Source organism: Gorilla gorilla, chromosome 7, assembly GCF_029281585.2.
Source record: "Gorilla gorilla gorilla isolate KB3781 chromosome 7, NHGRI_mGorGor1-v2.1_pri, whole genome shotgun sequence".
NCBI classification, from domain to species: Eukaryota; Metazoa; Chordata; class Mammalia; order Primates; family Hominidae; genus Gorilla; species Gorilla gorilla.
The window spans coordinates 22,174,129-22,199,356 of NC_073231.2; the positions used below are offsets into that span (position 1 = coordinate 22,174,129).

The 25,228-nt window shown below is 35.4% G+C and overlaps 1 protein-coding gene across 49 annotated transcripts in view; it reads left to right on the forward strand.

Moving 5' to 3' along the window:
• PCM1 (pericentriolar material 1) overlaps nt 1–25,228 on the forward strand; it is a 101,107-nt gene that overhangs the window by 57,771 nt on the left and 18,108 nt on the right. For 17 of the 49 annotated variants that reach the window (XM_031013719.3, XM_063709084.1, XM_055348877.2 and 14 more), the window contains 8 exons: nt 5–169; nt 4,868–5,040; nt 5,380–5,508; nt 9,272–9,392; nt 10,954–11,112; nt 12,888–13,024; nt 21,698–21,832; nt 24,881–25,078. In XM_031013719.3, coding sequence (XP_030869579.3) covers nt 5–169; nt 4,868–5,040; nt 5,380–5,508; nt 9,272–9,392; nt 10,954–11,112; nt 12,888–13,024; nt 21,698–21,832; nt 24,881–25,078 — 1,217 coding nt within the window. Of the gene's footprint in view, nt 1–4; nt 170–2,654; nt 2,712–4,867; nt 5,041–5,379; nt 5,509–9,271; nt 9,393–10,953; nt 11,113–12,887; nt 13,025–21,697; nt 21,833–24,880; nt 25,079–25,228 lie in introns of all 49 variants that reach the window. The other 32 variants (XM_055348855.2, XM_055348869.2, XM_055348844.2 and 29 more) reach the window with 2 other exon arrangements.

Here is a 25,228-nt window from a genome sequence, read left to right on the forward strand (position 1 = left end):
CAAGGGTATGAAAGTGCCAGTATGTCTAGCACATGTGAACCTTGCAAAAGTAGGAACAGACATTCAGCCCAGACTGAAGAGCCTGTTCAAGCAAAAGTATTCAGCAGAAAGAATCATGAGCAACTGGAAAAAATAATAAAATGTAATAGGTCTACAGAAATATCTTCAGGTATGTTCTTTTTTGGTTTGCATTAATATAAGGAGGTTTTCAGCTTAGATTCGAAAAGCTATAATAAAGCAGGTTTTAAAATTGGTGTTTCACACATATCTATCATGTGGAAGGTTTTATAGTGGAAATTATAGTACAGATTCCTTGATACTGAAAAATAACTGAAAATATTTTTTGTTATACTATTTAATAGTTTTGGACACATTTTAATAAAATTTTAAACAAAGGATAGTTACAATTGTGAAACTCCTCATTTCAAATTCTGAAAATCTTATCTGATTAAGAATTAGATATGAAATCATGTCATCCCCTGCTTCAATCCTTTGGCTCACTGTGCCTACAGGATAAAGTCTGAATGCCTTCATGGAATGTACATGGCCATCAGGGATTTGGTTCCTTCCTGCCTCTCCAGACTCGTTTCTCAACACACTCTGCCTTGAACTTTTTTCTTTCTGTGGCACTGAACTGGAGTTTTTGTATAGCTATCACATTCTTTCTTACCTTGGTAGCTGTTTTTCTATCTCAAGTCCTTTCTGCCTTTTTTGTAAGTTCATTTCTCTGCTGGACTCTTAATACAATTTTAATTCTGAAACTCCATTCTGATGCAAGCTAGGATAGTTTCCCCTTTCTCCTGTTTTCCTTGTAGCTTGTGTAAACCTATTTTGTTGCCTTAATCACATTATTATAGTATTTCCCTGTTTGTCACTTTTTTGAGTCCCTTGGCAGCAGATAAAAGCACCAGTAGTTTCCTAATTTGTAAAGAGCATCTCAAAGAAATATATAGAGAGAGAGGCAATAACGTGACATTAGACTATAGTGGATAGATAGACCTTAATCTAGTAGCTTTCATTGACATTAGTATAAAATGCATGCGTTTTTTGTTTAAAAATGATAACAGCAGCTATCTTTTGTACCATGCTCCATTATTTTCAAATTACCAACAAATCTCATTTGAGCCTCATAATGCTGAGTTGGTTTTATTTCCATTTTTCAGAGGAAACATGGTCAAAGAGGGAACTTTTTTTTGTTTTGTTTTTCAGTACTCATAAAGGCTCAGTAATGTAAACTGGTACAACTTTCCTGGAAAGCTTCAGAAGTCATGCCCTTAATCCAGTAATTGTACTTGTAGTAATCCATCCTAAGAAGACCAAAGGGAAAAAAAAAAAAAAAGACATTAAGATTTAGTGTTGTCTCAACAGTATGGTTTCAACTATGTATAAACAAAAATTTGAATGCAAAAAGGCTGGAAGAAAATGCATCAAAATGTTAATAGTGGTTTTATCATCTTTAAACTCATAATGAGCATTTATCATTTTGTAATCAGAAAAGAAACATCACATTTGTTTGCATTTTGAAATGAATTTCTCAAGCTCACATTGCTAGGAAATGGTAAAGCTGAACTTAGAAGCTGGGCTTCTGTTAAGTCTGTGTTCCTTTCTGCAAAAATATCAATCCTATTCTCCTGAACCCAGAATTTTACTAAAATTTTATAATTTTCATCTCCTTTTACTCTCTACCAAATAGTGATATCTTCAAAAAATAAACAGTCCGGTAGAGGTCAAAGAAGGACACTAAACTGAAAGTCTTAATAAACTGAGTATCAATTATTTAAATAATAATTGGACATAGTACTTCAGGCCCTATTACTGTTACTTAGTGAAATATAATGATTGAATTTTGGTGAATTAAAAAATGTTTGAATATATAAATATACACAAGTTTACATATTTACATTCTGAAAAGATTTAAAAAAAAATTTTTTTTTGAGATCGAGTCTCGCTCTGTCATCCAGGCTGGAGTGCAGTGGTGCGACCTCGGACCACTGCAACCTCTGCCTCCCGGGTTCAAGCGATTCTCCTGCCTCAGCCCACTGAGTAGCTGGGACTACAGGTGCGTGCCACCACGCTCGGCTAATTTTTTGTATTTTTAGTAGAGACAGGGTTTTACTGTGTTAGCCAGGATGGTCTCAATCTCCTGACCTCGTGATCCGCCCGCCTCGGCCTCCCAAAGTGCTGGGATTGCAGGCATGAGCCACCACGCCCAGCCCTGAAAAGATTTATTTTTAGTTTTAATCATTACCCTAAAATTCCTTATAGCATGTAAGGCATGTTACTTTTTGTAACTGTACTCATAACATATGATTATTAGAGTATAGCATAATATGACTGCTAGTATTAAATTACGCAGTCTTTTTCTCCCATGGGTGTTGTGGGAGGTTCACCTTGATGTGTATGCTTCTAAAAATGAATGATAGAAGTTTATTATGATAGTCATCATCGGTCGCCTTAATATACGTTTATAGCAAACCTTTTGAGATTTTTTTTCTTGAGATTATTTTTAAGTAGAGCGTAAGCCTTAGTTCAGGCAAACAATTTTAAAGAAATTCGTTTATTTCTTTTTGTCATTCACTTATTCGTGTTATAGACCCTGTCTTTACTACTCATACACATTTTATGTTCATCCTTATGTCTGCCCTTTCCCACAGCACATGCTAGGAGAATACTACAGCAGTCTAACAGAAATGCATGCAATGAAGCGCCAGGTAACAGTCTGCGTAGTTTTGGTGTCCACTTTTTGTTAATTTTTTCCCATTGGTCCTAAAGGTTTTATTGTTTTGATTTTTTTCTTTTTTAAATTTAGCTTAGAGTATATATGTTATGTGACTATTGTAAAAGATAATTTATATTCATAAAATTCTGAACCCATTCATTTATAATTCTTGGTAAAATTGGCTGCTTTTGTTTTCATATTCTGTTAGTGCATGTAACCTAACACATTCATAAGGGTAACAGAAACCTTTCTTACGGTTTAGTACTTGATTTGAGGTTATTTTGTACTTCTTCAAAGCATTAGTATTTCTTAGACCTAGAAATATAGTTACTTTTATAGTTTATCTTTCCTTTTCAGTCAGCATCTTAGAAAAATAAGTCATCAAACAAAACAATGATTACATGCAAAGACGTGATAAATAAAGATCATGGAAATTACAAAGATTCCCAAATACTATTTTAGTCTCTAATATAAGTATTCTCATTAAATGTGGTTCTTTGTGATTTAGAGTTGTAAATTTTTTTTTAACTCCTCTTGCAGCTTTACATGAATGAAAAGTAAAAGCCAGTTTGAATGGAACCTTTAGGGGAATCTAAAGATACAAAACAAGGACCCAGAACTGACAAAGCTGAATATATCAGTGGCACTTTGAAAATAAAGAACTCTGAAAATAGGATATGAAAACAAGATGGAATTAGAGAAACCTGATTAAGATTAGGGATTTTTCCAGCCAAAGCTAATAAATTTCAGTTCAGGAGGAGAAACTGGCATAAACTTTCCACCTCTTGACTGCAGAAGTGGTGGGGGAATGAAGCTTGTGTTTAAATGGCATATTCATTGTTTGAGAATAATTTAATTTTTAATGATACGCAATTTAGATTGATAATTTTATCTCATACAGAGGTATTAAATATGTCATTAAACAGTTATAGCTTTGAAATGAATTTTTTAAATTAAGTATGATTAAACTGCAATATAGTATATAAGATAAAAGTTTGCATATCAAAATTCTTTTTACCTGGATTTTTCCCATTAGAAGAGATTGCTTTCAGAGATAGTTTTGGTTCCTGCTTATTATAATAAGTGTCATTTTTGTGATAGTTCATACCTTAAAACTACTAGAACTTTAGTGTATCACTTGATTTTATACCTGTAACTGAGGCAAAATAGGGAAGTTGCATATTTATTGTTATATATAATTAATATATTTTTCTATTAATATATTAGTAATGTTATTATTTCATGCTTGTGGAAATTGAGACCTGAAGATATTAAATTATTAGCCAAGTAGTGGAAAATTTGTCTGTTAGAGCACATTCTTTTTCCATTTTCTTATCCCTCTCACAAAAATGAGTTTTTATGATCTTGTATACTTATTTGAAAGCGCAATGTATTAAGATACTCAACATTTTAAATGGATACCTTTGAGTGTAATAATTTTGTGTTATCAACAAGTAAATTTAGCCGAATTGTAGCTAAATAATAGAGCGATGCCTAGATTCTGTGAAACTGAAAACTTCAGTTGGGTCACTTGCCTGCTCCAATATACACTGAGTATGTAAATAAGACACAGTGGTGAAATTGACCTATTATGTTAGGTTACAGATTTGGTTACTCATCATCACAGCACTTTTCTGTGTGATGTATGAGATTTGATAATTAGTAGACTATACTGGATAGACCTTAATCTAGTAGCTTTCATTGGCAGCATTCAGTTTATTCTTTTTAACATTAACAAAATATACAAACTTCCTTTTCTGTAATGAAGTCCATATTAGCAAAAGCAAAAAAGAAATTAGCACTTAGCTTATTTCTAAGTGTTGAAAGATTTTCACTGATTTTTCCCATAAAATGTATAATATTTTCTGTATATTTTATATGATCAGAAATAAACATGGTTCTTAGTAATGCTAGGTAATGTTATTCATTAAAGTTTCATTTTTAGTATAAAATGCATATCTTGATATTTTAAGATTTTATTTATCTTGGTAATATTAAGCTTCTTTTCTACTTTAAAAGCTCTGAAATAGAATTGTCTAAAATAGAATTTTTAGATAATTTAAAGCTGAGAGTAATGATACTAGCTAATAAAAGTTGTCATGAAGGTACTTCATCAATATTAACTTTCTGGTCTTCTATGTATTCCAGAAACTGGGAGTGATTTTTCCATGTTTGAAGCTTTGCGAGATACTATTTATTCTGAAGTAGCTACATTAATTTCTCAAAATGAATCTCGTCCACATTTTCTTATTGAACTCTTCCATGAGCTGCAGCTACTAAACACAGACTACTTGAGACAGAGGGCTTTATATGCATTGCAGGTATCTGGTACCTAACATAATTTTTCCTACCCTATTATCACCTTCTTCATGATTATCTCTGGTTGCTGTCTTAGACAGAAGCGTGTGCCATATGAATTTTCATCTGTTCTCTGTGTGCTTTCTTGACATTTTATTTAAAATTTTTGTATAGCTTAAGTAGCATTAAAGTATTTTTTTTGAGTACTTTTTCAGTGTTTTGTCTACTTCCTCACACTTAACCTGTGAGGGTAGAAACAGTACATTTTTCCTTCCATCTGCTTTTATTTTTGAATCTGTAATATAAATGAATGATTAAGCATGTATGTTTTATATAAATGATGATCTTATTTTCTTATTTAGGACATAGTATCCAGACATATTTCTGAGAGCCATGAAAAAGGAGAAAATGTAAAGTCAGTAAACTCTGGTACTTGGATAGCATCAAACTCAGAACTTACTCCTAGTGAGAGCCTTGCTACTACTGATGATGTAAGCTGATAATGATTAGTGAATTGTAGATATAATTTTAGTATGCAGTAAATAAAAGTTAAATAGGTTATTGTCAAATTGTAGGTAGACCTAATATATTTGATTTTCAGCTTTTTTTAAAACTTGGGTATAATGTGTTATTTTATTTTGAGGGCGAGATATAATATGCAATCAAAATATGGTAGCAAACACCAAAAATTATGTATGTATGATAGATTATGAGGTCTGAGATAGCCATATTTATGTTGTTATTACCCAGTATAGGGGCTGACTCTTAAAAGACATTTACAAATGTATGTTGTATTTATTTAAGACATTCAGTAAAACAGACAGCTATCAGGTTATAGTAAAAACACTTGAATGAATAAATACAGGATAAATCAGGTCTTTGGGTTAAAAAAAAAAAAGCCTAGACAAAAGTCTTCCAGGAAAAAAATTGTAATTTAATGTATTCTAATTGATGGAGAAAATTTTGAATAGAGTAAAAAGGACCTGGAAATGGAGAAGAGTGCTAAGGAGAATGGTATAAATTCAGTAAGCTGTGTCCTCCAAATAGCACTTAGCACATCGTTGATTGAATAACAGTGACAGAACTGCTAGTATACTGAGGAGATAATGTGCTAGGTGTTTGGGAATCACCTATTTCAAGGTTCAGGCCTTGATTTTATTGTAAAATATTTCATGTGGTCGTGGGATAGCAAATACATTGCTTTTTTATGACAACTCTAGCACCTAGAGATACATGGGTAAGAGTTCCATAGTTGATTAGCAACTATCAGCTATAGGTAGAGAGTTGGAAGTTACTGTTTCTGCCTTTTGTTGAAGTGTTAATACTAAGTTTTTTCTGAAGCCAGTGTTCTCTCAAAGGATTGTCTTGCCTTTTCAGATACAGTAATTTCTGAGTTTTTCTGAATTTTTGCTCTTTAACTTCTACTCGTGTTTAAAATAATAACTTCCCCAGCTCATCTTTTCTGTTCAAAATGTTTTCCCACTGGACTCTGACTCCTTTAGTACTATAACATAAACCTGTGTCTAAAAACTACATGGTTTTAATTAACTTTGCAGTGTGAAATGTAAATTAGTGTCAGTCAGTGTTTGCTCCTTTGGATTGTTATAACTAATTGAAAATTGTGTATTCCTTTTTGTGGGAAATGAAATGCGACCTGCTTGAATACATTAAAAATAGATGTTAAATTATATTAAGGTTTATTGGGCACTGAAATAACTTGAGAGAGAATGAACAGTCTCCATTCCTAGACGTATTTTTCAATAATTTTATATCCTTAATTCCAGTGCTTTCACTTTTATCCAAGTTTCATACAGGCAGCATTACTTCCATTTATTTTAAGAGATTGGAGCACATTGGTTTGCACCATCGATAGCACATTTTGAAAGTTGAGCTACAGTTTAGGATAAAGTTAACCTAAGAAGGTTTTAAAGTTAAATGAAATTTAAAGGTGCTGTACTACTTGATAAGTAAGGACTTGGGATAGTAATTGTATTTAGTATTACTTTTAATTAAGTAACTAAATCAGTTCTTTGATATTTCTTCCAAAACTTAAATTCAGCATTAAGGTCAACATCTTCCCTTTACTAATGCCATTTAATCAGCAGCACCACAATATCCAGTGTTGATACTCACAGATCTGAAGCAGCAGTGTCCAGTAGAACTTTCTATAGTGATGGAATTGTTTTATGTCTGCATTGTCTAATGCTGTAGCCATTAGCTACATGTAGCTAGCAAGTACTTGAAGTATAGCTATTGTAACTGAGGAACTAAATTTTAAATTTTATTTAAATAGCCATGTGGTGTTTTTTGTATTGGACAGATTTAGAGCCTCATTCTCTAGATGCTTCTATGCTTTTTGAGCTTCATTTTTGGAGCTTTTACAAACGTATATTAAGATGTGTAAGAGATACCTCTCTTGCCCAGGGAAGAGAGAAATGAAAGTGAAACTGGGAATCTGGGAGCTCTAAGTCAGGGAGGATGGAGTGGAGACATTGAGGTTTAGGAAGAAGAAAACACACTTTGTGTCTCCTACTCCTGATGATAATAAACTGGTAAAAGCACATCTGTCTTGAAGACTTGAAGCACATCAAGTCTTACTTGAAAGAGTTAAAAAATGGTTTCCCTATTTCTGAAATACGTTCCTTAATGTCTAAATTTCCTTTAATCAGGGACAAATCTTTGATTTCGTAATTGAAGATAGGAAACTTTAAAAAGATCAATAGTTAAGGGAAAGAACACAACTGTAAAATGTCATAATCAAAATATAAGTGAGACACCCTACCACCATCACACTATACACAAAATTAATTTGAAATGACCTAAGGTCGTGTAAAAGCCAACACTATTAAAACTTTTAAAAGAAAATGGGAAAAAATTATGACCTTGACATAGGCCAAGTTTTCTTAGGACAGAGAAAGCACTAACTATAAAAGAAAAAATTAATAAATTAGACTTAACAAAAATAGGAATTTTCTGCTTTTCAAAAGATACTGTTATGGGAAAATAACCCCAGTATATATATCTGACAACTGTCTGATATATAGACTGTATAAAGCTTACAACTCAGTTGTAAGACAACTCAGTAAAAACTGGGCGAGAGATTTGAACAGGTACTTAATGAAAGAAGATATATGAATGGCAAATATGCAAATTAAAGCCACAGAAAATACCACTTCACATCAAGAATGGCTAAAATGAAAAGATTGACAATAAGAAGTGTTGGTGAGAATGTGGAACAGTTGGAACTCTCACAGTCCTTATGAGAATGTAAAATTGCACAACCACTTGGAAAGCAGTTTGGCAGTTGCTTATAAACATAAACGTGGCATGTGACCCAGCAGTTTCTCTTCTAGGTATTCATCCAAGAGAAATGAAAATATGCATCACAAAAACACTTGCACATTAATGTTCATAGCATCTTTAGTCATGATAGCCTCAAACTGAAGCATCAAGAGATAAATGGATAAACAAACTGTGGTATATCTACACAGTGGAATACTGTGCAGCCATTAAAAAATAATTTCTGAACTTCTGAAACACAAAACATGGATTCATTTCAGAAACATACTAAGTGAAAAGTCAGACAATGAAGAGTGTATGTTGGCTGGTTCCATTTGTATGAAGTTCTACAACCAGCAGAACTGATCTACAGTGATAGAAATCATGAGTAGGGTGTGGTGGAGATTGACTGTAGAGGGTTGTGAAGAAACGTCCTGGGCCAGTGGAAATGGTCTTTATCTTTAGGGAATCTGGTTACATGAGTGTGTACATTTGTCAAAACTCATCAAACTGTACATTTAAAGTGAGTGCATTGTATATTTCAATAAAGTTTATTTTTTAAAAATGCAAATGATGTTGTGATGTTTTCTTTTCTGATGTGAGACAACCAGGTAGAGTAAGCTACTAGACATTGTTAGCATTTGGAGATAGGAGAATGTCCCTGAGAGTATAGAAATAATTTAAAATGTTAACTTTGCCAAATTACAATTTAATCAGTAGCTGTCTTTGTGTATGTTTATCTACATAATAAATATTCTGCAAGGCTACTTATATCACTGTTCTCTGTGACTCTGTATTCAGAGTTTAATAACTTTGGTTATATTATCATCTTGTTTGGACAGAATACTGAGGAAACTTATGAACATCTTTTAAGTGTACAATTTTATATAAATACTTAGTTATCTCTGTTAGATTATTAATATGAAATTCTTAAAAGAAGTATTAGTGATTTTTGTTTGTTTTACTGTAACTTAGGAAACTTTTGAGAAGAACTTTGAAAGAGAAACACATAAAATAAGTGAGCAAAATGATGCTGATAATGCTAGTGTCCTGTCTATATCATCAAATTTTGAGCCTTTTGCAACAGATGATCTAGGTAAGCAGAATTTTTTATAATCTTAGAAACAACTTTAAGTTGATCTGGTCCAGTCTTTGAATTGGCATTGATAAGGAAACAAGTCTAGAAAGGCGAAGTGTGTGTGGTTGAAAGAATGTGGACTTAATTATCTATCAGTCTAAAATCAAGAATCTTCTGACTCTTAACCCTGTGGGCAAATCATCCAACATTTTTGACTCTGCATATACTAAGGAAATGGGAATCTTAACCTACCTTGCTATGTTCTTGTGAAAATATAATGTAACTTACTTGCTTGAGTTCAGAAAATGTTAATTTCCTTTTCCTTAAAGGAAAGGTCATCGTTTAAGGTCATCTAGTTAATTCATGGGAACAATTCAGGCCTCATCTAATCATATTTTTAATAAAAATGTTAACTTTGTAATTTGAGTTAAGCAGTCAGATTTCTTAAATAACTTGTAGTGAAAACCTCAAGTAATTCTCAGGCATAGCAAATGGTTTTGGTTGTTTTTTTTTTTGTTTGGGATTTTTTTTTTTTTCCCCTCTCCCATCAGCTGTAAAACAAAAGAGGTTTAGAGGGTTGCCTGGCTGCAGTGGAGAAAAAATTCGAGTCCTAGACTTGGAAAGGAAATTTAAGGAAAAGAAAAATATCTAGATACTTGATACGTTTCTAGACTGTGGGCAATCAAAAGATAACCTGAGAATTCAGTCATTCTGCCATCCAGGGTGCTTAGTTGATAAAATAATGTAATGTCCTGTTACTCTAGTGTTTGTTCACGTGATGAAGAGAAGACTTAGATTATTTCAAAGGTATTTTTCCACTATAAAGAAAAGGACTTAGCCTTGCCCTATCATTACATTCCTACTGTTCGCCAAAACGAAAGTCTTCCTTTTGCTTATTGTAATTATTGAGGACTCTGAGCCTTAGCTGACCTCTAAGTAAATGCTTATTTGGGTCTGCATTGAGTTCATCCCATTACAGAGAAAAATTACTGTGTGGCCTGCCAACCCTCACCCCTTAGGTTGTCCCTCTCTTTCTGCGTTGCCAGAATACTTTGACTCCTACGTATTTTCTTTCATTTACTGGTATTTTTTTTTTTCTTACAACCCTGCACCAGTAGCTGTGTCTGAAGTAGACATAGAATTGGGAAATTTCATTGATAGGCCTTTTTCTTACCTAATTTGCTTGTTTTAGGTTGCATTGTTTTCATCAGAATTTGCATGACATTTTGTAATTTACTTGTATTGTTTAAATGAAACAACAAAATGAAATAAATATGGGCTTCAGAGTTTGATAACTAAGTTTAAATCCTCATTCCTACATTGAACTGTCTGTGAAACCTTGAGCAAGTTACTTAAATTTTCTGCAAATGAAAGTAATGTCATCTACTGTATAGGATTATTTTAAGGATTAAGTAAGTGTGATAATGTATATGAAGTGCTCAAGTAGTATAGTGTGTAGAACTTGTTAAAGCTAATTTTCCTTCCTTTTGTTTGGACATTTTTTTATTAATGCATTTTGAGGAATATATGAAAAAGTTCACTTTTACATACTCAAAAAATATTTTTGTTCCAAATGTAGGTAACACCGTGATTCACTTAGATCAAGCATTAGCCAGAATGAGAGAATATGAGCGTATGAAGACTGAGGCTGAAAGTAACTCAAATATGAGATGCACCTGCAGGATTATTGAGGATGGAGATGGTGCTGGTGCAAGTACTACAGTTAATAATTTAGAAGGTATATATTTTTGTTTTCGGTAGATAGGTTTTTGGAGAACAGGTGGTGTTTGGTTACATGAATAAGTTCTTTAGTGGTGATTTCTGAGATTTTGGTGCACCCATCACCTGAGCAGTATACACTGTACCCAGTGTGTATTGTTTTATCCCTCACCCCCTTCCCACCCTTTCCCCTGAAACCCCAAAGTCCACTATATCCTGCTTATGTCTTTGCATACTCATAGCTTAGCTACCACTTAGGAGTGAGAACATGCAATGTTTGGTTTTCCATTCCTGAGTTACATCACTTAGATTAATGGTCTCCAACTCTACCCAGATGGCTGCAAATGCCATTACTTTGTTCCTTTTTATGGCTAAGTAGTATGCTGTGGTGTATAAATAAATAAACAAATATATCTGTCTATCTACACATATATACATATACCACATTTTCTTTATCTACTCGTTGATTGATGGACATTTGGACTGGTTCCATATTTTGCAACTGCAGATTGTGCTGCTATAAACATGCACGTGCAAGTATCTTTTTCATATAATGACTTCTTTTCTTCTGGGCAGATACCTACTAGTGAGATTGCTGGATCAAATGGTAGATCTACTTTCAGTTGTTTAAGGAATCTTCATACTGTTTTCCATAGTGGTTGTATACTAGTTTACATGCCCACCAGCAGTGTAAAAGTGTTCCCTTTTTACCACATCCACACTAACATCTATTATTTTTTGATTTTTAAATTACAGCCATTCTTGCAGGAGTAGGATGGTATCACATTGTAGTTTGTGCTTTGATTTGCATTTTCCTGATAATTAGTGATGTTGAGCATTTTTTCACTCAACATCACCAAAAAGTTTTTTGGCCATTTGTGTGTCTTCTTTTGAGAGTTGTCTATATCCTTAGCCTACTACTACTACTACTTTTTTTTTTTTTTTTTTTTTTTTAATTTGAGCACAGTCTTGCTCTGTTGCCCAGGCTGCAGTGCAGTGGCACAATCTCAGCTCACTGCATCCTCTGCCTGCCAGGCTCAAGTGATTCTCATGCCTCAGCCTCCCGAGTAGCAGGCATTATAGGCATGTGCCACCATGTCCAGCTAAGTTTTGTATTTTTAGTAGAGATGGGATTTCAGCATATTGTCCAGGCTGGCCTTGAACTCCTGGTCTCAAGTGATCTGCCCACCTCAGCCTCCCAATGTGCTGGGATTACAACTGTGAGACACCACACCTGGCCTTAGCCCACTGTTTGATGGGATTTTTTTTTTCCTGATTTGTTTGAGTTCTTTGTAGATTCTGGGTATTAGTCCTTTGTCAGATGCGTAGTTTACAAAGACTTTCTCACACTCTGTGGGTTGTCTGTTTACTCAGATGATTATTTCTTTTGCTGTGCAGAAACTTTTTAGTTTAAGTTCCATCTGTTTATCTTTGTTTTTGTTGCATTTGCTTTTGGGTTCTTGGTCATGAAGTCTGCCTAAGCCAGTGTCTATAAGGGTTTCTCCAATGTTATCTTCTAGAATTTTTGTGGTTTCAGGGATTAGATTTTGAAGATATATTTTTTATTGATTAGAAGTAATAATAATTCTATGTAAAAAATTTAAATATGTGATATCTAATGGTGGTTTTATTACTATATTTTAATTGATGGGGTGCTAAAACTACAAACATGTTTCTTTGTATTATGTTAGCATAAAATCATCAAATTTAATATTTTTCAAATTTCAACATAAAGGCATATATGTATATATAATAGGCTTTGTTAGGCTAATGTATTTTCTTTTTAAAAATTAGAAACTCCCGTTATTGAAAATCATAGTTCACAACAACCTGTAAGTGAAGTTTCTACCATCCCATGTCCTAGAATTGATACTCAGCAGCTGGACCGGCAAATTAAAGCAATTATGAAAGAAGTCATTCCTTTTTTGAAGGTAAGCAATTATTTTAAAAAATAAACGAAACTTTCTATGTTTTGTTTTTTAATTCATACAGAGGACCTTACTGTGATAAAGTTCAACGGTATAGGTAAACAACAACAAAAAAACTGTCACCCATAATTTTTTCACCCTACCAACATTCTCTGAACCTTTCAGTAATATTTTGTACACATGTGCATATTCCGCCTTTTTCATTTACTATATCATAAACTTCTTTGTAGATCATTATTTTTCTACTGCATCTTTTCAGGATTTATCACCTTTATTTTATTTTTAGTTTTTGTGAGTATATATTATTTTTAGTTTTTGTGAGTATATAGTAGGTGTGTATATTTATGGGGTACATGAAATAGTTTGATATAGGCATGCAATATGTAATAATCACATCATGGTAAATGGGGTATCCATCCCCTCAAGCATTTAACCTTTGTGTTACAAACAATCCAGTTATACTCTTTTAGTTATTTTAAAATGTATAATTAAATTATTGACTGTAGTCACCCTGTTGTGCTGTTAAATAATAGATCTTATTCATTCATTCTAACTACTTTTTGTACCCATTAACCATCTTCCCTATTCCCTACTACCTTTCATAGCCTCTGGTAACCATCCTTATACACTTTATCTCCATGAGTTAAATTGTTTTAATTTTTAGCTCCCACAAGTAAGTGAGAACATACGAAGTTTGTCTTTCTGTGCCTGGCTAACTTCACTTAACATAATGACCTCCAGTTGCATCCATGTTGTTGCAGATGACAAGGTCTCATTATTTTTTATGGCTGAATAGTACTCCATTGTGTGTCTGTACCACATTTTCTTTATCTGTTCATCTGTTGATGGACACTTAGGTTGCTTCCAAATCTTGGTTGTTGTGAACAGTACTGCAACAAACATGAGTGTGCAGATACCCCTTTAATACACTGATGTCCTTTCTTTTCTGTATATACCCAGCAGTGGGATTGCTGGATCGTATGGTAGCTCTTGCTGTATTTTCAGTTTTTTGAGCAACTTCCAAACTGTTCTCGAGAGGGGTTGTACTAATTTACATTCCCACCAGCAGTGTATGAAAGTTCCCTTTTCTCCACATCCTCGCCAGCATTTATTATTGCCTGTCTTTGGGATAAGTGCCATTTTAACAGAGGTGAGATGATTTCTCGTTGTAGTTTTGATTTTCATTTCTGTGATCATGTTGAGCACCTTTTATATGCCTGTTTGCCATTTGTGTGTCGTCTTTTGAGAAATGTGTCTTTAGATCTTCTGCACATTTTAAAATTAGATTATTAGATTTTTTCCTATAGAGTTGTTTGAACTCTTTATATATGCTGGTTATTAATCCCTTGTCGGATGGTTTGCACATATTTTCTCTCATTCTGTGGGTTGTCTCTTCACTTTGTTGTTTGTTTCTTTTCTTCTGCAGAAGCTTTTTAACTTGAAGTGATCCCATTTGTCTGCTTTTGCTTTGGTTGCCAGTTCTTGTGGGGTATCACTCAAGAAATTTTTGCCCAGACCAGTGTCCTGCAGAGTTTCCCCACTGTTTTCATATAATAGTTTCATAGTATGAGGTCTTAGATTTATGTCTTTAATCCATTTTGATTTGACTTTTGTATGTGGTGAGAGATAGAGGTCTAGTTTCATTCCTCTGCATATGGATATCCAGTTACCCCAGCACGATTTAGTGTGAAAAGACTGTCTTTTCCCCAATGTATGTTCTTGGCACCTTTGTTGAAAATGAGTTTATTGTAGGTATGTGGATTTGTTTCTGGGTTCTCTGTTCTGTTCTATCGGTCTGTGTTTCTGGGTTCTCTGTTCTGTTCTGTCGGTCTGTGTTTCTGTTGTTTGTATGCCAGTGCCACGCTGTTTTGGTTACTATAGCTCTGTGGTATAATTTGAAGGCAGGTTAATGTGATTCTTTTCAGTTTTGTTCTTTTTGCTCAAGATAGCTTTGGCTATTCTGAGCTTTTTTTGTGGTTCCTATAAATTTTAGGATTCTTTTTTCTCTGTGAAGAATGTCATTGGTATTCTGATCACAATTGCATTGAATCTGTAGATTGCTTTGGGGAGTACAGACATTTTAACAATATCGATTTTTCCAATCCATGAACGTGGAATATCTTTCCATTTTTGTGTCTTTTTAAATTTCTTTCATCAGTGTTTTATAGTTTTCATTGTAGAGATCTTTCACTTATTTGGTTAATTCTTAGGTATTTAATTTTATTTGTGTCTGTTGTAAATGAGATTACTGGTGGCATATGGAAATGCTACTGATTTTTGTGTGTTGACTTTGTATCCTGCAACTTTACTGAATTTGTTGATCAGTTCTAATAGTATTCTTGTGGAGTCTCTAGGCTTTTCCAAGTATAAGATTATATATATATCATATACAAACAAGGATAATTTGATTCTTCCTTTCCAATTTGGATCCCCTTTATTTCTTTCTCTTGTCTGATTACTCTAGCTAGGACTTCCAGTACTATGTTGAATAACAGTGGTGAAAGTGGACATCCTTGTTGTGTTCCAGATCATAAAGGAATGGCTTTCAGTGTTTCCCCATTTAGTATGATACTAGCTGTGGGTCTGTTGTATATGGCTTCTAGTATATTTAGGTATGTTTCTTCTATACCCAGTTTTTTGAGGGCTTTTATCATGAAAGGATGTTGAATTTTATCAAATGGTTTTTCAGCATCAGTTAAAATGATCATATGGGTTTTGTCCTTCATTCTGTTGATATGATGTTATTACATTGATTGATTTACCTATGTTGAACCATCCTTGCATCCCTGGGATAAATCCCACTTGGTCATGATGGATCATCTTTTTAATGTATTGTTGAATTCCGAGGTATCGGTTGTAATGTCTCCTTTTTCATCTCTGATATTATTTGGGTTTTTGTCTTTTTTTCTTAGTCTGGTTAATGGTTTGCCAATTTTATGTATCTTTTAAAATACCAACTTTTTGTTTCGTTGCTCTTTTGTGTTTTATTTCAATTTCATTTATTTCTGCTTTGATCTTTATTATTTCTTCTATTTTGGGTTTGGTTTGCTCATGCTTTTCTTGTTTTTTAACATCCATTGTTTTCGTATCTGTTATGTGTATGTTTTTGGATTTCAGGTTACCATGAGGATTGCAAATGCTGTCTTATAACTCAGTGTTTTAAACCGATAACACTGATTGCATAAACAAACAAGCAAACAAAATGAAAACTTATGCAAATGTTAACTTTGTTTCCCTGCTTTTTAACTTGTTGTTGTTTCCCTTTATATCTTATTGTACCATGTCTTGAAAAGTTGTTGTAGTTACTATTTTTGGTTGGTTCATCATTTTGTCTTTCCACTTAAGAGTAGTTTACACACCGCAATTACAGTGTTATAATATTCTGTGTACTTTCTATTACTGGTGAATTTTGTACCTTCAGACGATATCTTACTGCTCATTGATGTCTTCTTTTAGATGGAAATAAAGTATTTAGTATTTCTTGTCAGGCAGGTCTGGTGTTGATGAAATCCCTCAGCTTTTGTCTGGGAAAGTATTTCTCCTTCATGTTTGAAGGATATTTTTGCTGGATATACTATTCTAGGGTAAAAGTTTTCTTCCTTCAGCACTTGAAACATGTCATGACACTCTCTCCTGACCTGTAAGGATTCTAGTGACAAGTCTACTGCCAGATATATTGGAACCCCATTATATGTTATTTGTTTCTTTTCTCTTGCTGCTTTTAGGGTCCTTTATCCTTGATGTTTGGGAGTTTGATTATTAAATGCCTTGAGATAGTCTTATTTGGATTAAACTATCCTGGTTTTCTGTAACCTTCTTGTACTTGAATGTTGTTAAGCTTACTACCTCTGTCTCTCTCTACCCCCTCTTTAAGGCCATTAACTTAGATTTGTCCTGTTGAGGTTATTTTGCAGATCCTGTAGGTGTGCTTTATTGTGTTTTACTTTTTTTTTCTTTTGTCTCCTCAAGTTGTGTGTTTTCAAAGAGCCTGTCTTCAAGCTAATTCTATAGCTTGATCAATTCTGTTAAGAGATTGATGCATTCTTTAGTATGTCAGTTGCGTTTTTCAACTCTAGAATTTCTGCTTGATTCTTTTAAATTATCTCTATCTATGAATATAGAATTCTGAATTCCCTGCCAGGCGCTATGGCTCACACCTGTGATCCCAGCACTTTGGGAGGCTGGGGCGGGTGATCACTTGAGGTCAGGAGTTTGAGACCAGCCTGGCCAACACGGTGAAACCCTGCCTCTACTACAACATACAAAAAAAAAAAAAATAGCTGGACATGGTGGTGTGCACCTATAATGACAGCTACTTGGGAGGCCGAGGCAGGAGAATCGCTTGAACCCGGGAGGTGGAGGTTGCAGTGAGCCGAGATTGTGCCACCACACTCTAGCCTGGGTGACAGAGCAAGGTTCTGTCTGGAAAAAAAAAAAAAATTCTGAATTTGCTTCCTGTGTTATCTTGAATTTGTTTGAGTTTCCTCAAGACAGCTATTTTGAATTCTCTGTCTGAAAGGTCACATATCTCTCTTTCTCCAGGATTGGCCACTGGTGCCTTATTTGGTTCCTTTGTTGAGGTCGTGATTTTCTGTATGGTCTTGATGCTTGTGGATGTTTGTCGGTGTCTGGGCATTGAAGAGTTACATATAGGCCTTGTATCTTGTAGGCCTCACAGTCTGGGCTTGTTTGTGCCCATTCTTCTTGGGAAAGCTTTCCAGGTATTCAAAGGGACTTGGGTCCCAAGCCCAAAAACACTGTGCTTTTTGCAGACTCATAGAGGTATACCACTTTGGTGATTTTGGATAAGATCCAGAAGAATTCTCTGAATTACCAGGCGGAGACTTCTGTTCTCTTCCTTTACTTTCTCTCAAATAAATGGAATCTCTGTGTTGAAATGCCTGGAGCTGGATGGAGATGGGGTGATGGAGGCACCCCTTTGGTGACTACCACTGTGACTGTGCTGGGTCATACCTAAAGCCAGCACAACACAGCACTGGGGCTTGCCCAAGACCCTCTGTTAACCACTACCTGGCTACCGCCTAAATTTGCCTAAATTCGCTCAAGGCCCTAGGGCTCCTACTATTAGCAGGTGGGGAAGCCAGCCAGGTTTGTGTCTTTCCCTTCAGGGCAGTGAGTTCCCCCAGGTCCCTAATGGGTCCACAGATACTGTCCTTGAGCTTAGAAATCTACCTGGTATTCTGTCCTACTGTGGCTAAGCTGGCCTTTAAACCACAAGACAAAGTCCTTCCCACTTTTACCTCTGCTTTCCATAAGCAGAGGAGTCTCTCCTGGTGGCTACCACCATGACCACCGGCCCATGAGTTCTGCTAATATTCATTTAAAGCCCAAGGGCTTTTTAGTCAGCTTGTGGTGAATGCTGCCAGGCCTGGGACTCACCCTTCAGGGCAGTGGGCTCTCCTCTGGCCCAGGGCAGGTCCAGAAATGCTGTCCAGGAGCCAAGTTCTCGAACTGCGGATCCCAGGAGCCTGCTTGCTGCTCTACCCCACTGTGATCGCTCTGGTACTTAAGGTGCAAGACAAAGTCCCCTTTTTCCTCTCCTTTTCTCAAGCAGAAGGAATCTTTCACCATAGCCATCACAGCTCAGTATACGTTGGATCTCACCTGAAGCCAGAACATCTCTGAGTCTCACCCAAGGCCCATGGCATACTACGTGGGTATCACTGTCAGTTATTCAAGGTTCAAGGGCTCTTTAGTCAGCAGGTTAAGATTAAGCCAAGATTAATCCTTCCAGGACTGGGTCTTTCCCTTTAAGGCAATGGGTTTCCTTCTGGGCCAGAGTGTATCTAAAAATGTCATCTTGGAGCTGGGGTCTGGAATGGCGACCTCACAACTCTGCCGGTGCCCTGTTGTAGCTGTGGCTGAGCTGGTATCCAAGATGCAACACAAAGTCCTTTTTACTCCTTGCTCTCGTCTCCTCAAGCAGAAGGAGTCACTTGCATTGCTGCAGTCAGTGCTGCCTAGGGTTGGGGGAGGGGTGGCGTCAGCAATTCTAGATGGTCTTTCCTACCCTCAGTGTCCCTTTCAGCAATACAAAGTTAAAAGCAGGTACCATGATTGCTCACCTGGTTTTTATTCTTATAATGGTGCTTTTTTTGTGTGTAGTTGTTAAAATTTGGTGTTCCAGAAGGGGAAGATGATTGGTGGAGGCTCCTGTTCTGCCATCTTGCTCCACCCCTGCCTTTTTTTTAATGGATCCACAACATTCATTCAAAAATATTTAGAAAATGCCTACTTAATGCCAGGTTTGGCAGACCTAGCAGTGAACAAGGCCTTTGCTCTCATGGAGCTTGCATGCTAGAGTGGGAATACACTCTGAAATAACATAAGTAAATAAAAGACATATAAGTAACTGTTTATCAGTTAATGATACAGGCCATGCTCAGAATTAAAATTTGGTGATATGATGGTGTCTGTTTTATGTTGGATGATCAGGGAAAGCTTCTAATGAGGGAACATTTAAGTAGAGATGTCACTAAGGAGCCAGTGTAAACCAGGATCGTTCTAGACAGTGCACTGGCCTTAAGGTGAGAATTAGCTTCGCGTGTTGAAGGAACTAGAGGGAAAGTCTATATGGTTGGAGGATATTTGTATGAGACTAAGTTGAAAGGGAGGCAAGGGCTAATTGTATAAAATATTACAGGCCATGGTTAGAAGTTTGGACTTTGCTCTCAAAGTTTGAAGGGAAACTCTTAGAAGGTTTTAAGCAAAGAAACAAAGTCTGGCTTGTTTTTAGAAAATTGATTATAAGGGGGTCAGGAGTGCAGTGAGACCAGCAGAGAAATGATAGTGGCTTAGATAAGGGTGGTGATAAAGAAATACATAATTGGGATATAGTTAGGAAATCAGTAGGTCCTACTAATGGTTAGAGTGTCGAGAGAGAGAGAAAACTGGCTGGGAGGAAATACGATTTACTGAAATCAAGAAGGCTTGGGAGAAGGGGGAGATGAAGAGCTCTGTTTTTTTTCTGGGGGGGCCTAAAAATATGGCTGGGCGTGGTGGCTCACGCCTGTAATCGCAGCACTTTGGGAGGCCAAGGCGGGTGGATCACGAGGTCAGGAGTTCCAGACCAGCCTGGCCAACATGGTGAAACCCCATCCATACTAAAAATACAAAAATTAGCCAGGCGTGTGCCTGTAGTCCCATCTATTCAGGAGGCTGAGACAGGAGAATTGCTAGAACCTGGGAGGCAGAGCTGGTATTGAGCCGAGATCATGCTACTGCGTTCCAGCCTGGGCAACAGAGCGAGACTGTGCCTCAAAAAAAAAAAAAAAAAAAAAGCCTAAAAATAATGCTTTTGAAACAATATAAAATTATTTTAACAGCTTTTACCTTAATGTTTGAAAGCAGAGTGTATCATCAAATGACCTTTTTCCTGAGACTTTTTTATTTTAAAAATAAAACTAGACTATCAAAAATGGTTCTTTGTATTTTTTATTAGATAATGATCATTATTAATACGATAGACTTACTATATACCTTTTATACGTGTACTTTAAGGAATTATATACATGTACAAAGTATGCTCCTACAGCTCCTTAGAGCACCTAGTGGGTGCTTTTTAAAAATATTTATTTATTCAGTAAGTAATGTCTCCTGTGAGCCACTGTATTTTGTGATAAATAAGAATACCTGCAGTTAAAAAAGTGTTAGCTGCCAGACAGCACGGAGCTTATAGTGATTATTTATATACATATCTGACTTCTGCGTAGTATTTGACTCTCTGAAGACAGGGACAGTTGTTTTGTTGTTTGTTTGTTTTTTTAAATCACCTGTCTTGACACATACATTATTTTAAATGAGCTTAAGTCTGAGATGGGACCTTGAACATCTAGTTTGGCACCCTCGTTTTATAGATATGTATTGGTGGGGGGGACTGAACTGAGAAAAGTTTATAGGATTTGCTTAAATGGATTTAGTAGAATAAGAAGGATTAGAACCTTGAGATTACTTGATATCGATGATTTATGGACTCATCCTCAGAAAGTTAACCATGATTCATATTATTTTGTAGCTCACACATGCTTCTTAAGGAAGTTTAAGAAGAGACACTTGACTGAAGTGATTTGTTAAGAAAGTTAGGGGGTGATGTTAACCCTCAAGACATTTGAGAATGTCTAAAGATATTTTTAGTTGTCGAGGTGGTGTAGGGAGGAGGTGTTACTGGCATCTAGTGGGTAGAGGCCAGGATAATGCTAAATATCCTACAATGCACAGGTTGTCAATAATGTGAAGGTTGAGAAACCCTGAGTTAGAAAATAATAGGGAATTGGGTACAAGGTGAGTATGCTTGTAAGAGTATTTGAAATTAACTGAATGAAAACAGAAAGATTGGCAAAATGGAAACTAGCATGAATAGTTCTCCTTAAGGTACAGAAAGGTACAGAAAGAAAGTGCCGAAAAGTACTGGATCAGCCAGTTCTTTTACTGGTCATCATCTGCTTTCGTGGGTCAAAATTGCCAAACCTCTCAATATGTATGAATAAAGTAGGAGTTTGGCTTTTCTTATGAATGGATATTTCTAAACAGACATCTGAAAATTGGGGAGCATCTATGCAAGAAAATTAAAAATTAACATTTTATATTATATGGATTGATTTTCTTTTTTTAAACAATAGGTAAGTTTATATTCTAACCAACTAGGGTTTTTCTCAGGAGCACATGGATGAAGTATGCTCCTCGCAGCTTCTAACTTCAGTAAGGCGCATGGTTTTGACCCTTACCCAGCAAAATGATGAGAGCAAAGAGTTTGTAAAGTTCTTTCATAAACAACTTGGAAGTATATTACAGGTAAGAGTTTATACTTGTATGATTTACCAATATGTACTGTGTGGTAAGGTTTTTTTTTGGGGGTGTGGGTGAGGCATTTTCTTGCATTACACAGTTTATTCTGGTGGACATCCAATCTAGCGTCCATTTGGGATGATGATGTAATACTTTTTAGTTGTCACTTGGTTAAAATAATATTGTATTATTAGGTCCTGTTTGTATCTTCATTTAATTTGGTCATCTCTAAGGCATGTCTCTTATAAGCTTTTACTGGTTTGGTTTATCTTCTCACTGAAAACATTTTGAGTTTGAAATGTTTACAAAGTATTCTGTGGCTGTTTCTAAAATAATTGGCTAAAGTAATTTGACTAATCAGGGAAATTTCTGAAGCCAGAGACTAGCTGGTTGTAGAGACTTTTTAGGGTGTACCAGTACGCTTAAATTATAGTAAGTCAGTAACTGGGAGAGAATTTGCCTCCTAGGAGACATTTAGCAGTGTCTGCAGCCATTTTGTTTATCACAGCAAGTAGTGTGGAGAAGGTAGGAGGGCTGAGAGGAGGACAGGTACTGGCAACTAATGGGTAGAGACCAGGAAGAATCTTGATAAACATTTGACAATACACAGGACAGTACCCCATAGCAAAGTATTATCTGGCCCTAAATGTCAACAGTGCCAAGGTTGAGAAATCCCATGTTAGTGTTAATAAAATTACCTTGTTTATTCCATATGACAAACATCTTTACCTTTATATTTACCTGAATGTTTTTCCATTGAGATAGTTCAGTGATATGTATTTTTACTCCACATTAGGTGATACATTTTTCTTCTCATCTTTATTACAGAATTTTCTTATGAAACTTGGCTTTGTTTCTTATTTCTGTGTTTAAACTGGTTTTAGATAATCACTATTAACTTTTTTTAAACCTTGGGCTTGATGCAAATTTGTATCACTGTAATTTTCCATTTTGTTAGTATTAAGACTAAAGGACAAATTGTCCTGGCCCCATTAGTAGTAATTAACAGATAATTTCTAAGAACTATAAAACATTGATGGTGTTGTGCATTGTAGGAAACTCCATTTTAGAATAAGGCTAAAAGAGAAATTATAATTTAAATATTTTTTATCAAGATCTATGTAGCCCTTCCTCAGTTTTGCCTTCTATGATAATTGTGGACAGATCCCAAAGCATTAATTTCTAAAGATTTTTTTCTCAGTCTAAGGTTTGACTGCTTTTCTTTCATCCCATTCTTGATTTTTTCAGAAGAGGACATACATGAAGAATACAAGTTAATTTACGTTAAATATTGCCCAGAGTATTGAAAAATTTTTATGAGCTAGAGCTTAAATTACCATCTTCTACATTTTTCCTTCTGAAACCCGTTCAAGAATTGTTTTTTCCGCAAAGCACCCAGCATATGTACGTTTTTACCATAACTGTACTACATAAGATAGTCTTTTGGTGGGGGAGAGGAGCAGGCATTGAACATCATAGTTGTTTGCCTGTTTGCTAAATAGGGTAGTCCATATTTTAGAAGGAAAAAGAGGAGTGGTTTTACTAAAAATGTGTAGAGTATACTTACTTATTTGAAGATTCTCAACCTAAAATAATCAAAAGGGTCAGAATCTACTTTGAAGAGAGTTTATTCAAGCACAGTGTTGGAGGGATAGCTGCCTGGGAAGCACAGATTCCAAAGAATAGACATCAGAAGTTTGGGATCATTTATATCGGGGGTCCCCAACCCCCAGGCTGGTGAGCAGCAGGCGAGTGAGCAGAGCTTCATCTGTATTTACAGTCTCTCCCCATGGCTCTCATTACCACCTGAGCTCCACCTCCTGTCAGATCAGCAGCAGCATTAGATTCTCATAGGAGTGTGAACCATACTGTGAACTGCACGTGTGAGGGATCTAGGTTACATGCTCCTTATGAGAATCTAATTCCTGACCTGTCACTGTCTCCCATCACCCCCAGATGAGACCATCTAGTTGCAGGAAAATAAGCTCAGGGCTCCCACTGATTGTACATTATGGTGAGTTGTATAATTATTTCACTATATGTTAACAGTGTAATAAAGGGCACAGTCAGTCAATGTAATGTGCTTGAATCATTCCGAAACCTTCCCCCAACCTATGGTTGGGGGAAACGTTGTCTTCTGTGAAACCAGGTCCTGGTTCCAGAAAGGTTGGGGACTGCTAATTTATGTGGACAGAGTTTAGAGAAGCTTAACAGAGTTTCAGCATCTTTCTATATAAGGCTTTAATGCATAGTTACAACAGGCTAATTAGTTGAGGTGATGTTTTTGTTTCAGAAAAGGTAGAAGATGAGTCTTTTCTGCCCCCTGATCTGACTTAGGTACAGGACAGTAAAGGAGGCAGTTAATCTGTAACAAACATCAGTGGTTGGGAGGCAGGAGGTCTGGTCTCTTGATCTTTCCTAGTCATTTACAGAACAAGAACAATGAGGAAAAGAGTTAATGTGTTGTCTAAGAAGGAGAAATCACCAACGTTCAAGTTGCCAGGGCTTAACTTCCTCCTTGACATAATAAATGTAGAGGGTCTTGAAATCCTATTTTCTTTTACATGATCCTATATATCAACTTGAATAGAACTAATGTTTACTTTTGAAGAAAAATTTAAATTAGAATGGTTGTCTTAAGTAAAGGAGGAAGCTTTAAAAATATTCTAATGGTACATTTAGAGGTGGAAGATTTTGTCTTTTCCTTTCATAGCACTTAGTATTTATTACTGTAGTATATATTGTATCTCCTGTACTGTCAGGGAACTTTCTGGTATTAGAAATCCCTGTCTGAATTCATTTGTGCCCAGCAGTTACATCAAATAGGGACTAAATATAGATGACCATATATGTTCTTCCCTTGTGTATACTCTTTAAGCAGGACTAGCAACATTCCCACTTAGTAATATAGCAGTATTCTTTAGTAATACTAACAGCCTATCTTTCCTTAGTAATCATAAACATTAGTTTTAAGTTTTTCAGTACTTAAAAGTAATAGTATTTTATAATTGAAGTTTACTATCTTTAAAAATTATTTGGTTTATCTTTGAATAGGATTCACTGGCAAAATTTGCTGGCAGAAAACTTAAAGACTGTGGAGAAGATCTTCTTGTAGAGATATCTGAAGTGTTGTTCAATGAATTGGCTTTCTTTAAGCTTATGCAAGATTTGGATAATAATAGTATAACTGTTAAACAGAGATGCAAAAGGAAAATAGAAGCAACTGGAGTGATACAATCTTATGCCAAAGAGGTAAATAACGTTCATTTTGATTTTTAGGATAATTGGCACATAAATACAGTTCTTGATCATTATTATTAACTGAAATCACATTTTACCTCAGCAAAAGTAGTTGTTTTTAGTAATACCAGTTAATCACATTATAAGTCATTACATATGCTA